The 14,433-nt window shown below is 50.3% G+C and overlaps 1 protein-coding gene across 1 annotated transcript in view; it reads left to right on the top strand.

Annotated features, from left to right (window-relative positions):
* Positions 1-14,433, top strand: part of IQGAP1 (IQ motif containing GTPase activating protein 1) — a 44,244-nt gene that overhangs the window by 27,490 nt on the left and 2,321 nt on the right. The window contains exons 17-36 of the mRNA XM_081888248.1: positions 263-430; positions 690-835; positions 1,805-1,975; positions 2,793-2,876; positions 4,111-4,182; positions 4,405-4,474; positions 4,992-5,200; positions 5,746-5,901; positions 6,006-6,169; positions 6,915-7,139; positions 7,872-8,012; positions 8,117-8,201; positions 9,592-9,824; positions 10,499-10,631; positions 11,288-11,390; positions 11,738-11,876; positions 12,712-12,799; positions 13,024-13,236; positions 13,420-13,586; positions 13,939-14,061. Of these exons, the coding sequence (XP_081744374.1) occupies positions 263-430; positions 690-835; positions 1,805-1,975; positions 2,793-2,876; positions 4,111-4,182; positions 4,405-4,474; positions 4,992-5,200; positions 5,746-5,901; positions 6,006-6,169; positions 6,915-7,139; positions 7,872-8,012; positions 8,117-8,201; positions 9,592-9,824; positions 10,499-10,631; positions 11,288-11,390; positions 11,738-11,876; positions 12,712-12,799; positions 13,024-13,236; positions 13,420-13,586; positions 13,939-14,061 (2,890 nt within the window). The remainder of the gene's footprint in view (positions 1-262; positions 431-689; positions 836-1,804; positions 1,976-2,792; positions 2,877-4,110; positions 4,183-4,404; positions 4,475-4,991; positions 5,201-5,745; positions 5,902-6,005; positions 6,170-6,914; positions 7,140-7,871; positions 8,013-8,116; positions 8,202-9,591; positions 9,825-10,498; positions 10,632-11,287; positions 11,391-11,737; positions 11,877-12,711; positions 12,800-13,023; positions 13,237-13,419; positions 13,587-13,938; positions 14,062-14,433) is intronic.

The raw sequence follows: 14,433 nt of genomic DNA, 5'->3' as shown, positions 1-14,433 counted from the left end.
TCTCTTTGACATCTGGTGGGAGGGCATTCTACAGGGCGGGTGCCACTACCGAGAAGGCCCTCTGCCTGGTTCCCTGTAACTTGGCTTCTCGCAGCGAGGGAACCGCCAGAAGGCCCTCGGCGCTGGACCTCAGTGTCCAGGCAGAACAATGGAGGTGGAGACGTTTATTTTTGTGGCCGCTCAGACTCTCCTCTACCCTCTCCCTGTGTTTTGGCCTGTGTCTCTGCAGAGGTCGCAAGGGCTTCTCTTGCTTTTATCTCAGTTGCCGTAGGGATCCTGGCCATCAACGAGGCAGTGGACCAAGGAGATGTTGGGGTGACCCTGGGCTGCCTGCGTTCAGCTGACGTAGGGCTGTATGGCGTTACCCCAGAGTGTGCAGACACGTACCAGCAGGAGCTGGCGGAAGCCAAGAGGACGAAACTGGCAGCAGGTGAAGGCGGGGGCTGGAGAGGAATGGGGGCTGTGGTCTGCATGGGCCTGGACTGTCGGAGGGGAGAGGCTGTGTTGACAGCTAGGCTGTCTTTGGCCATCCAGGCCAGCTTTGCCTCTTCTCCCCACTCTGCTCCTACCAGAGTACTTGCCTGGCAGTGTCTGCACACATTGTGCCACAGAGCCCCACAGTTCTCCTTACGGAGGCAGAGAAGAAGGGCTTCTTTGTCCCCGTCCCTACGACATCCCATTTCTTCCAGGAGACAACGGCAGTGAGTGGGTGAAGCACTGGGTGAAGGGAGGCTACCATTATTACCATAACCTGAGGACCAAAGAAGGAAGCTGGGAAGAGCCCCAGGGAGGATTTGTGCCAAATAACACACAGCTCTCCCGGGAGGATATCCAGGTATGTTGAGCATGTGCCACCTCCTCTAGTCCTCAGCACCACCAAATCAGGGCCAAGTGCCTCTTGGCCTGGTCAGTGCAAGCGAGGGGTGTCATCACAGGGTATCAGGTTTGCTTTGCCCCCTCTCAAGTGATTTCCTTTGCTTGATTTCCTTTGCTCAGTCACTGACATGTGCAAGGCCCTTTATGACTTCAGGGGGCAGTTTGGGTGCTTCTGCTGCAAGATTGTTTCTCGCTGTTTCTTTAAAACAGAACTATGATAGGAGTGGAGAAGTGGGACCCACTTCCTTGACTTGGCAGGAGTACCACCTGCCATTTGGTTCTTCCGCTCCCTTCCAGCTGCTCATTATAAAAGCTATTACGTAACTTTAGCAATGGGTCTTAAGTTTGCTGGTTGGTGGTTCAAATCCCTGTGACGGGGCAAGCTCCCGTTGCTTGGTCCGTACTCCTGCCAACCTAGCAGTTCGAAAGCACATCAAAGTGCAAGTAGATAAATAGGTACCGCTCTGGCGGGAAGGTAAACGGTGTTTCCGTGCGCTGCTCTGGTTCGCCAGAAGCGGCTTAGTCATGCTGGCCACATGATCCAGAAGCTGTACGCTGGCTCCCTTGGCTAATAAAGCAAGATGAGTGTCGCAACCCCAGAGTCGGTCACGACTGGACCTAATAGTCAGGGGTCCCTTTACCTTTTAGTACCCCTACACAGTGGCAAAAGGGCAGCAAAGGCAAAGTGTTAAAAGGTCCCTGAAGTTACAGTGAATAAACATTCCCTGAGGTGATGCTGCGGGCACCTGACAGCCCATCAGAGGCAGCAACTCCTTCCACCATGAAGGCCGTTCTCTTGGGTCACCCTGAGTCGAGGGACCTGCCTCTGGGGCAAGGATGGGTGTTGGTTGCCTTTTGGCCAGGTGCTGAGTGCGGCCTTTTTCCTCCCCCCCCCCCGCTGCCTTTCCCTGGGCCAATGGGGATCTAGAGCTCCATCTCTGCTGTCACCGCTGTGTACAACCGAGAGCAGCTCTGGCTGGCCAACGAGAACCTGATTACCAGGCTGCAGGCCTGTTGCCGTGGCTACCTTGTCCGCCAGGAGTTCAGTGGCCGGATGCGTTTCTTGAAGAAGCAAGTTCCTGCCATCACCTGCATCCAGGTACAGGGGGAACTGGTGGTGGGAGGGCAGGGAGAACTTGGGGAGAGAAAGCAAAGAGCTGCCGGGGGTGGGCATTGAGGGTGGGGAACTCTGGGTCAGGGATGTGTAATGTGGCTGGTCTGTGGCGGTACCCACTTGGCAAAGCTTCCTTTGGTCTGTTGGCTGGACTTTTTCAAGGTGCCCACAGTCAACCCTTTTGTTCTCATTCTGTTGTTTGTGGTTGCTGGCTGGGGATACCATGTTCCGCAGGCTGTATCTCACGGCTGTGGAGAATTTAAGGAGCCCAGTTCTGGTGCCAGAGTGATGGGCAGCTAAGCAAAGGGCCATGCAGCCCCCCTAAGTCCCTGCTTCTTTCACCCCCACCAAGTCCTGCAGGAGAGCAGTCCAGCATTGGCTTGAAAGAGTTTTTTGGTCTTTCCTGCTGGGGTAGGGGAGTGAGGTTTAAGCTTTAAGCTCCCCTGGGGTATCTGTTGCAAGGGTGGTGGATATTTTGGTTCCTTGTTTTGAAATCTGGGTGAGAGAGGCTCTTTGGAGAGAGCTGGCCATGCTGCTGAAAGCCCAGATTCTGTTTGCTGCTCATTACGGTGCCACACTCCTTGGCACTGTTTCTGTTCAGAGTCCCTGGTTTTGAAGTAGTTTGGCTTTCAGTAGAGGCTGCTTTTGGTCCAGCAGCTGAGCAAAGAGAAGCAGTGGCTGTCCCCAGCTGTGATCAGTTGTGGGGTGCAGACTGGAGGGAAGTGGGGGGGTGTAGAAGCATACAGGAGATGTTGCAGTCAGGCAAAGGAGGCCTCTAACCTGGTGTTGGGTTTGGTTTCAGTCTCAGTGGCGTGGCTACAAGCAGCGAAAGGCCTATCAAGACCGCCTGAAGTACTTGGAGGCCCACAAGGACGAAGCGGTGAAGGTAATTATCTTTCTAGGTCAGGCACTTTGGAATTGGAGCTCACCCCACCCCATACCTACTCTGTCTTTCCAGGACGCATAAAACTAGTGGTCTCCTTCCCCTCCCACTTCCTTGCCTCAGCCCAAGCCCCTGGGACTCCTAGTGGCTGGTCTTAACCCCTTCATACTCTAAATAGCACTTATACATATTTACGCTTGACAACAATATTCCACACTCTTTTAGATGTGGCGGCCATTTTATGTTAGGCCATGCCCTCACAGCAGCCATTTTGTAACCAGCACCCACAAAATTCCCTTGTGCCCACTAGCCCCAAAGAGTTGGCAACCTCTGCTTTCAAACAGACCAGATATGAGATCCTCTGGCCCATGGGTCTAATCCAGCCTTCCGGGCCTTTCCACCAAGTGCCAAGCCATGCCCCCTCCTCCTCCCCACCCTCTCACAAGAGGCCAGAAATCTTCCCATGTTTCTTCCAGAAAAAGGCTAGCAGTGGTTGTCTGCCCTGATCCCCTTTTGCCCAGTGGCGTAGCGTGGGGGGTGCAGGAGGGCCGGGCGCAACATCTGGGGGTTAGGGTTAGGGGGCGCAAATCCACGGGTTAGGGGGCGCAAATCCACGGGTTAGAGGGTGCAAATTACTTGCCTTGCCCCGGGTGCTGGCAACCCACGCTACGCCACTGCTTTTGCCTGATCATCTTCTACTTGCTTTGCCTCTCTCAGTTAACCTCTCACTCTCCCCCACCCCCCGCAAAAAAAGGAAAGGAAAAGAAGGTCCTGTTCCTCTTTTGGCCATCTGCTTCCCTCTTCCTCACTGCCATGGTGCCTGCAGGCAAAACAAAAACAACATCCCCTTGGTAGGGCCAAGCACTACTCAGGCCTTCTCCTTCCCAAACGTGTCCACAGTAACCTCCTAGCAAATGACTCGGCCACCTGCTTTGAAGCCTCCTTTCCCACCTCACACCCATGCAAGGCATCTCCTGTGCATGGTGTGCTTCAGCCAAGATTGGAAAGCTCAGCCATGGATTGTCACATCACCTGGCATTGTAAGGAGAGCAAAGGAAGGGGCTGCATCTGACCCATGTGCAACCAGGATGAGGATACAAAGCCAGGGGCTCCACCTACCCTTCTCTACCAGAAAGCAGGAGGTCCCAGAGCCCCCATTCTCCCTCCTCTCCCCCCTACTCAGCTTAGTGCAACACCTATTTCAGCACCCATTTTCAATTTTTTCCATCTTCCACAGATTCAAGCCATGGCCAGGATGTACCAGGCCCGGAAACGGTACCGAGGTCGGCTGCAGTACTTCCGGGATCATGTAAGTGCATTGCAGGTGGGGCACCTGGGATTGCTGGATTCCCTCCCATCAGCCCTGGTGACCAGCAGGGCCAATAGATGATGGTGGTGTCAATCTTGATGATGACCGTGGAGGTTGCAGTCCAGTGACATCCAGGGGTGGAAGGGCATAGATGGAAGCACTGCTGTGCTACTCTTGCCATGGGACAGGATGGCAAAGGGTTTGCTTTTGTCTCTTGGCTAGATCAATGACATTGTGAAGATCCAGGCCTTCATCCGTGCCAATAAAGCTCGCGATGACTACAAGACGCTGAGTGAGTATTGCCAGGAAGGGAGGCCCACGCAGCTAGTCATGTCCTGAAACTGCCCAAGAAGGGACTGCTGTGGCAAGCAAGAAGGCTGCCATTTTTCATTGGTTTCCTACAATCCAGTTGTCCCGCAGGGGACATAAGGGGACAAAGCCACTCTGTGGAAGCTTTTTCTCTGTAACTGGCATTGTGAGGTAACCATGGCAATATTCGGCCCTGGCTATTTTGGTCATGGAAGTGGGTTTGGCATGTGACCTTGCCAAAGCTTATTAAGAAGTGGATTGCTTCACTTGCCTGCCCTGTTTCTGCTGAGAGCCTGCCTTGGCTCCTTGGACCTCCCCACTCCCTCCCTCCCCTTCAAAACGGGGCAAAATGGAGGGGTTTGGGTTCTTTCCTTTCAGTCTGTCTGCTTTTTCTGTACACAAGAAAGAGCGATTCTCTCATGAAAATAAATGAAAGGCCTGCTCCTTTTGTGCCATCAGCATTTGTCACCATTCCTTGGCTGGCGTCTTTCCCTCCACAGTCAATGCTGAAGACCCCCCGATGGCGGTTGTCCGGAAGTTTGTGCACTTGCTGGATCAGAGCGACCAAGATTTCCAAGAGGAACTGGACGTGATGAAGCTGCGTGAGGAGGTCGTGACCTTGATCCGCTCCAATCAGCAGCTGGAGAATGACCTCAACCTCATGGACATAAAAATTGGCTTGCTGGTGAAGAACAAAATCACGCTGCAGGTATAGTCCCCGCTGTCTGGGAGGGGAGCAATCCCCCTTGCCAAGTTCTCCTCAAGCAACAAGGACACAGTTGTGTATGGCGGGCTCTGAAGGTGTTTGTTAGTAGCCACTGAAGGTGTTTGTTAAAGCTCATAAAGCAACAGTCTCCCTCTTGTCAATAATTTCCCTGCCAGACCAGATCAGTTATCTGTCAGTTGTCCTGTGGCTGATGAGAAAGATGGCCACATCCACATAATGTGACAGTCGGGGGTATCCTGTACCTCTGAATATGGTGGGTTGTGTATCTGCGAAGATAAGAGGCCCCAAACAATTCAAGGGAATTGGGAATTGGGAACTGTCCCAATATTTCCATTTCAATGATTGATAGATCTACTGATACTGCTCAGCAGGTAAGGAAAACTTGGATTTGCGGGCCAGAAAGGTGCTAGCCAGTATTTCCAGGTCTGCCAGAGTCAGCGGCAGGAGACGAAGCCAGGGTCCCAGGAAAATGATGGGTGCTAAGCACAGGCTCTGAGTTCCCCTCTGCCCTTCCCTCCTCGCTGCAGGATGTCGTGTCTCACAGCAAGAAGCTTACCAAGAAGAATAAGGAGCAGCTCTCGGACATGATGATGTTGAACAAGCAAAGGGGAGGCTTGAAGGCTCTGAGCAAAGAGAAGAGGGAGAAGCTGGAGGCCTATCAGCACCTCTTCTACTTGCTGCAGGTGAGGAGAGAGGAGGAGCTGTAGCGGGAGGTGACCCTTTGTCTTCTCTCCTTCTCTTCTCTCCGTGAACTGCTCTCCATGATCCCCTCCTCGTTTCGCTGCAGACTAACCCCACTTACCTGGCTAAGCTGATTTTCCAAATGCCCCAGAACAAATCCACAAAATTCATGGACTCTGTCATCTTCACGCTGTACAACTACGCCTCCAATCAGCGGGAGGAGTACCTGTTGCTGCGCCTCTTCAAGACTGCACTGCAGGAGGAGATCAAGTACGTGGGTCGGGAGCCTTTAACTCTCAGGGGCTGCATGGGGAGTAAAGACAGCTGTTAGGCTACATCTGTTCACCGCGCTTTGGGCTCTCATTTTTTTAGTATAAGTGCAGCCCTTGGCTACCATGGGGAGTCGTGGAGCCCAGATACCTGTTACAGAGGGCAGCTTTCTTTGGGCTTCTGGTTCCTGTTGTCACTTTGGCTCCCAAGTTGGAAGGCCAGGCATGAGTTTGCCATGTGGTCAGCAGTAAATGCTCACATGGGGTTGTAAGGGGAAGAGCAATAAAGCTATTTAAACTATTAAATTGAAATACTCAGAAAGAAAAAAAATGCTTTCCCCCTGACTTTGCATTCTCAGTTATAGTGGTGTGGGGGCCCTTTCACATTGGAATAAGTGCACCACCCTGAGATTTTGTGATGAAGGGTAGTATATAAATTGGCTATAGATAGACAGACAGAGGTACTTGTGCTTCCGTCTTGGTGGGAGGCTGGCCGGCCATTGACTAATAGGAGAGACAGGGAGGAAACTCCTCCTGGTTGAAGGTTCTGAAACAACCTGCAAACAAAAGCTGGATCTGAAAACCGGAGGATGACAACAACAACAACAACAACAGGAATGTATGAAAGAGAAGTATGAAAATTGGAAGGCCACCCTCTGGGCTTGGGTACCAGCATCTTCTGCTGGGAAAGTAAGCTGGTTTTCATCCACATGTGTTTCCAGCCAGCCTTTCTCGCCTTCTTCCAGATCAAAGGTGGATCAGCTGCAAGAGATTGTGACGGGAAACCCCACAGTGATCAAGATGGTGGTGAGCTTCAACCGTGGTGCTCGTGGACAGAACACCTTGAGGCAGATCCTGGCACCGGTTGTGAAGGAGATCATGGAGGACAAATCTCTCAATATTAAAACTGATCCAGTGGACATCTACAAGTCCTGGGTCAACCAGATGGAGTCGCAGACCGGAGAGGCCAGGTATGAGGGGCTGTTCATGCTCACAGGAGGTGCCAAAAAAGGTCTGGACGTTTTTCAGGGGAGAGAGAGAGAGACATCCTCATTTGGATTTTCACGTTTTGTGGTGGCTTGTATCTGAAAAGTTCCTTTTTCCCCTCGAAAGTTTTAAAAATAGATTCCATTCACTGATACATAAAATTAAATGTTTAGACCTGGAGGCCTCCCAGTCATGGCCTTAGGTCATGTGGTCATTCCAGGACACAAAGGTGAGCTGAACCTGGCAAAAGGTTTAGAGCCATTTTTTAAAAACCATGTTCTCAGTAAAGAGCGATATAGAAAGCTGCTTCATTCATTCCTCCCTTCTGCTTTGGGGGCATTTATCAAGGGTCAGGTGGTCATAGGAGAGGAATGTCGGCAAAGACCTCAAAACCCAAAGCTCCTGCTGGACTCCCTATGCCCTCCCCGCCCTCTGGGCTACCTGCCACCCACCGTCCTGTGGGAAGGATGATTGGGACAGAGGACTCCCTTAGAGCCCATACCTGCGGGCCTTTCTCTCTCCCCACCCCCCACCACAAATAGGGCTGATCTGTCACCAGGTGCCCCCTGGGCAGGATCCAGATGGCTGTTTATGCACATGTGCTGTTTGTTGTGTCTGTCCAGCATAAGCTGGAGGGCTAAGAGGGGGGTGCAAGCGGCAGCACCCTCCAGCCGACACTTCCCATCACTCACCTGCCTATGGCTTTCCCTTGACAGTAAGCTGCCTTACGACGTCACTCCGGAGCAAGCCCTGGCCCACGAGGAGGTCAAGACGCGCCTGGATGCCTCCATCAAGAACATGCGGGCCATCACCGACAAGTTTCTGCTGGCCATCATCGGCTCCCTGGAGAAAATCCCGTGAGTGTCCCAAGCTGCCCCTCGGGCAGATGCAGGCGGAGGAGGGTCCTTCTAAGCTTCTCTCCGCCTCTTTCCTCATTCCCGGCCTTGTTCTCCCTCTACAGCTACGGCATGCGCTTCATTGCCAAGGTCTTGAAAGATTCACTACACGAAAAATTTCCTGACGCCAGTGAGGATGATCTGCTGAAGGTGAGGAAGCAGGGTTTCTCAAACACACACACACACACACTCCACTTGCTTCGTGCTCTCTTGGTCAGACCACCTGTCAATCACATTTGCAGCTCCAGCGACCTAGGTGAGCATGGAGGTGGGGGCTGCTTTGAGAGCAGAGGGGGTGGACTCGCTGCTTCTACTGCATATCTCTCTCTCTCTCTCTCTCTCTCTCTCTCTCTCTCTCTCTCTCTCTCTCTCTCTCTCTCTCTCTCTCTGCTGGGCTTCTTCCTTCTCTCTAAAGAGCTGCAGCCAGTGGTCACACTTGGTCTCAGCAGCAGCCTGTGCCACTTTCCTTTTTTTAAAAAAGAGAGCTTTTCAGGTAGACAAATAAACTTTTTTCCAAAAAATGTTTTTCAAAAGAGCAAGGATGTCTCTCTGGTGGATGGTCAGTGGCACTCTCTTCTCATACAAGTTTAAAGCTTGAGAGAACTCACGAGGATGGCCTTTCCGTCCAGTGGGTCTGCCCTGTTTTGGGGACTGTCGTGACCTGTGCCTGGCAGTTTCTCTCAAAGATAAAGAGCCATCTTGTGCCTTCTTCTAAAAAAGAGACCTGAATGCTGTTGTTGTTTTCTTCTTCTCTTCTAGTTCTGTGCTTTCCCACACTGAAGCATCGAATCTAGGCTTTCTCTGCAGGTGAATTCCTTTTTTAAAGCATGCCTTTAGGTGGGAAGCAGGCGGAGGAGCTTGCAGCGGCCACAGGGTAGCAGCAAAAAGTCAGGATGGAAGTGCACAATTCAGGGTGGGGGGAGCAGCCAATGAGCTGAAACCATTCAACTTTTTCATTAAAGTGGCCTGTGAACTCCTGGCTTCTCTGTATCTCTGGGGAAAGAGCTGGGAGCCCTTAGCCCGTGGATCACTGCCCATTCCCCATAGTCCAGCAGCGAGAACTTCCTAGCCTGTGGCTTTCTTTGACTACTGCCTTTTGAGGCTGTTGGGGAGGCAAGATTATAGCTCCAAGGCACTTCCGTGGGAGCCAACCCTCCCTCCCTTTCTTTCCTGGCGTGTCTCCAACCAGACAAATGGCACCTGCTTAATGTAGCCACCCAGTGGAGCTGAGAAATGATCTGCCCCGGGGCGTCTGTGCTGGATGTTCCGTTTGCCAAGTCCTTGCCTTGTTTCTGGCTCTTCCTGGCTTTTTCCGCATCTCAGCTGCATTTCCCAATGTGGCTAATTCTCTTCCAAAGTGAGGAAAACAGCAGCTGCCTGCCTGCCTGCTCCCAAATGCCTGCGGCTTCCTTTCCTTTCTAAAGCCCTATTGCCTCCCCTCTGCCTCTTTGTGCAACTGAGCAGGTTGGCGGTGGGGGACAGAATTGGTGAAAGTGGCTTCCTCCAGACAAGGTGAGGTCACAAAGGACTCTTTCCCTAGATTGTAGGCAACCTTCTGTACTATCGCTACATGAACCCGGCCATTGTGGCTCCAGATGCCTTTGACATCATTGATCTGTCAGCTGGAGGACAGTTGACGACCGACCAACGGCGAAACCTCGGCTCCATTGCAAAAATGTTGCAGCATGCAGCATCTAATAAGATGTTCCTGGGGGACAATGCGCACCTAGGCATCATCAACGAGTACCTTTCTCAGTCCTACCAGAAATTCAGGTAAAGTAGAATGACAATGACTTTCAGCAAGGAATGATGGGGCCAATGACAGTGAATTATTCAGAACAGATAGGAAGGAGGAGATCTGTTTCTCTGGTGGGGGGGACACATTTGTTTGTAAAGTCCCACAAGAAGTTGCCTGCTTCTGACAAGGCACAGACATGGCTGACTGGCGTAACTTCACAGTCCAACCTTGCTTGGGAATTTCTCCTGAAATACACCCTTGTATTTAGGTAGCCACAACACCAGATTCCCCAAAAGTTCTGTCACCTGGGGAAGTAAGGTTCCTTTCTGAGAATTGGGCACGCAGAAATATTTTTAGCAGGGGAAGACTCACTTGAGAACAAGTTTAGTTTTATCTTTTCTTTCACCAAATAGGGTGGGTGAGTGTGCTTCGTGGTCAAACTTAAAAGCCAGGGTTGTTGTGACTCCAGTTCCCATCATCCAGTGTGTTGCATTCCAGTTTTAAAGGATGCTGCTTGGGACTGCTCCCCATAGTGACTTATGTGAAGTGTTATAATCGCCCCAGATGAGAATCTCCTGGTGGAGGACAAATATGGTGCTTGTGAAGACCTATTTGGCCAAAATGGGGCAGAAAAGCATTACCAGCTGGGTTGGGGGTGGCAGGGGTAGGACTTTCCAGATTAGGTTAACTCTCTTTTGCCTTTCTGAAGGCGTTTTTTCCAGGCTGCTTGTGAAGTCCCAGAGCTGCAAGAGAAGTTCAATGTTGATGAATATTCAGACTTGGTGACCCTCACGAAGCCAGTGATCTATATTTCCATTGGAGAAATAATAAACACACACACTGTAAGATTCTTTTGCATCTAGGACCGTTATGGTGTAGACTTTATTCTCTTGGTATAAATAAAAAAGTTTTTCTGAAGAATACCAGAAACTAGACAGAAACATCACAAGCACAGATTATTATTATTCATCCTGTACTGTAGTGGTTCTCAACCTTCCTAATGCCACGACCCTTTAATACAGTTCCTCATGTTGTGGTGACCCCCAACCATAAAATTGTTTTTGTTGCTACTCCATAACTCTGATTTTGCTACTGTTATGAATTGTAATGTAAATATCTGAGATGCAGGATGTATTTTCATTGTTACAAATTGAACATAATTAAAGCATAGTGATTAATCACAAAACAATATGTAATTATATATTGTGAAATATTTATTTCTAATTACAAATAAATGAAATTTTGTCTTGAAGCATGGTGTAGCATGGGTAACCTGGTCTTAGGCAACCCCTGTGAAAGGGTTGTTTGACCCTCAAAGGGGTCGCGACCCACAGGTTGAGAACCGCTGCTGTATTGTGTTTTAACTATTTCTTGTTGGGAACTGCCCAGAGTGTCTGGGGCAACCCAGTCAAATGGGCGGCATATAAATAATAAATTGTTATAATATCATTATTATTATTATCAGCTCACTGCCTAATCTTTGTTACTCACAAACTAGCTGCTTTTGGACCATCAAGATGCCATCGCTCCTGAGCACAATGACCCTATTCATGAGCTTCTGGATGACCTGGGGGAGGTGTCCACCATTGAATCTCTGATAGGTGAGCTTTTTTCTGATTTAGTAATGAGAAACATAGCTCAAGTGTATGGATTGAGTGCTAAAACACTAGCCACAAACAATCCAGAAGCAGAGCTAATATGTCTCTCCACCAGCCTTACTCCTGCCTGCATATTGAGGCCTCTGTAACCAAAGCTATGCAGACACATGTCAACATTGCTGTTCCTAAGGTGATTAAATAGTGTCCTCAAGGTAAGAGAGACAGCTGGCACCCAGGAACACACACACATTTAAAATCACTTACTTAAAAAATGAGCTTTCATAGGGGAAGAGACTAAATGAGTGAAGCAAACAACCACACTCTCTTCCTGTGCTCTGCTTTTCTCCAAGGAGAGGGATCTGGCAGCGTGAATGATCCAGCCAGTAAAGAGATGTTGGCCAAGACAGAAGTTTCACTCACACTGACTAACAAATTTGATGTTCCTGGGGACGAGAACGCAGAGATGGATGCCAAGACAATTCTGCTGAAGTAAGTAGGGGCCATGACAGCCCCTGAACCTTTCTCACTTTCACATCCAAGGCACTTGGGGTTGTCCCATTTCACCAAAGCATTTGCCCAGGCTTCAAGAAAAGGCTGACTGGCTGGAGGGAGCCAAAGGCTTATCAGTGAGCTTCATGGCTTAGTGGAGATTCTGAGCCTGCATCTCTCCACTCTGAATCCCCTACACAGTTCTCTAGGTAAAACACAAAAGATGGCAACATCCAGAAATAACAGAAGTATTCAGGGAAGTGAAATGACTAAAAATGTGTCTTGCTCTCAGTATGTTGGGTTCCACCATTTGATGATCATGTATCAAAGAGGAGGCAGAGGGAGGGAGAGCCCTCAAAAGGATGGCAAAGTTGTCCCAAGGTTCTGATCATCCACCACAGATTTGGTGGTGTACACGCCATTTGAGGTGTACAGAAGTCTGCATCTCTTTGTACATGTTTGCTACATGTTGATACGTAGCAACTGCTGCAATATTCAGCAGCACACTGGCATGAAATAAGCATTCCATGTGGCACCCCAGTGAGTGGTGTGGGCTTCCTTTTGCAGTAGCTACAATCCCTGCACAAGCCTTGCATAGAGTGCATTACAGTAACCCAGCCTTCAGGTTCACAGTTCATAAATCACAGTGGCAAGGCTATGTGTAAGAACATCTGCAGCTTTCTGTGCTACTGAGATGTGAGTTGTCAAGGGTGGGTGTTTCTGTGATTTCCTTCCTCTTTTGAGTATCTCCCTGATGGTGCATATTTGGCAGAAGAGACAACAGGCACTTGCTCAGTGATGGCACGTTGATTCTTCCTTTCCTTTTGCTTTTCAGCACAAAGCGCTTAATTGTGGATGTGATCCGCTTCCAGCCAGGAGAGACACTGACTGAGATCCTGGAAACTCCAGCCAGTGCTGAACAGGTAATGGGGAGGAGGTGTAGTCATGTTGGAGCAGACGCCAAAGTCTTGCTGTCTCCAAGAGTGTGTCGCAGGCCAGGGGGAACGGCAGTCTGTGACTGACTGTCCAAAGAAGAGAAGGGCTCAAGCAAGTGGCCTCTGGTTGTGTATGTTGAGGGGGGGCAGGAATGTGTGTACCACAACAGACCAGTTGCAACAGCCTTTCTGACACCCCAATCCCCACCCAGGAAGCCGAACACCAGAGAGCCATGCAGAGGCGAGCCATTCGGGATGCCAAAACTCCTGACAAGATGAAGAAATCCAAAGCGGTCAAGGAGGACAGCAACCTGAGCCTTCAAGAAAAGAAGGAAAAGATAAAATCGGCCCTGAAGAAGCTGACTGAACTGGGGACAGTGAACCCCAAGAACAGATACCAGGATCTGATCAATGATGTGGCCAAGGTAGGCGGCATCCAGGGAAACTGAGCTAACAGCCAGTGGGCTTGTGCTGGCAGGTGCATATAAAGGTAACCGGGCATATGGGGGTGGCTACTCAATGGACATGTGCACACAAACTTGGAATGTCTTGGGTGGGGGTGAGTTAGAAGGTAAGCCTGTTTCCCCCCTCTCCCCTCCAAACTCTAGGACATTCGAAATCAGCGGCGCTATCGCCAAAGGAGAAAAGCAGAGCTGGTGAAGTTGCAGCAGACCCACAACGCCCTCACCTCCAAGGCGACTTTTTACGAGGAGCAGGTGGATTACTACAAGAGCTATATCAAAACGTGCCTGGATAACTTGGCCAGCAAGGGCAAGTGAGTGGCAGCCCCCGGAGGCGTGGGGTTGGGTGGGTGTACCCTGGGTCCTTGGGAAACCTCTTGACATGAAAACAAAAAAATGGAGAGGGGGGATTGCCAGGTGATGAGAGAAGGGAAATGGTGACTTGACAAAGAGCGTAAGAGCAAGGGGGGTTAGCTCTCAAAGAGCTGCTTGCAGGAAGAGCAGGAGTCAGAGGGAGTTATTTCCACCCCCCAGGTGGGGAGGGAGAGGCAAAAACCCAGTGCCTGGGTCAAGTCTTTGTTAGCCTCAATGCTTGTCAAGTCAGACCTCAAATCCTACAAATGGGAGAATGCCTCTCAGTGAGGTGCCCGTCCTTCTTTTCCTCAGGGTTTCCAAAAAACCACGGGAGATGAAGGGAAAGAAGAGCAAAAAGATCTCCCTGAAATACACAGCAGCCCGGCTCCATGAAAAGGGAGTCCTGTTGGAAATTGAAGATCTGCAAGCCAGCCAGTGAGTATGTCATTTATCACAGCAGCATGCACAGAGGCAAGTCTCACCCAGTCAGCAGCATTCCGGGATAAAATTGGGAAGGAACATTTTCATGGATTAGGGGGTTTGTGTGTAACTATTTGCTAGCAATGTGCATCAGATTTAGACTAATTCTGAGGCCAAGTAGGGCTCCCAAGAAGGACTTTTGGCTTGTCAGAGGCAAAGTGGGAGCTGTAGAAGACCTCTGAAGCACTTCATGGTGCTTCTGTGGACTAGACATCAAAAACAGTGCTTGCTTGCAAGTGTCTTATAAAACTGAAAGTAATCTCTAAGCTCCCCAGACATGGCAATGCCAGAATGGAATGATGGGGTAAGGGAGAGGAAGGAAACAGT

Source organism: Podarcis melisellensis, assembly GCF_964234715.1.
Source record: "Podarcis melisellensis genome assembly, chromosome: 14".
In the NCBI taxonomy this organism is placed as follows: domain Eukaryota; kingdom Metazoa; phylum Chordata; class Lepidosauria; order Squamata; family Lacertidae; genus Podarcis; species Podarcis melisellensis.
This window is presented reverse-complemented; position numbering and strand designations above follow the sequence as displayed.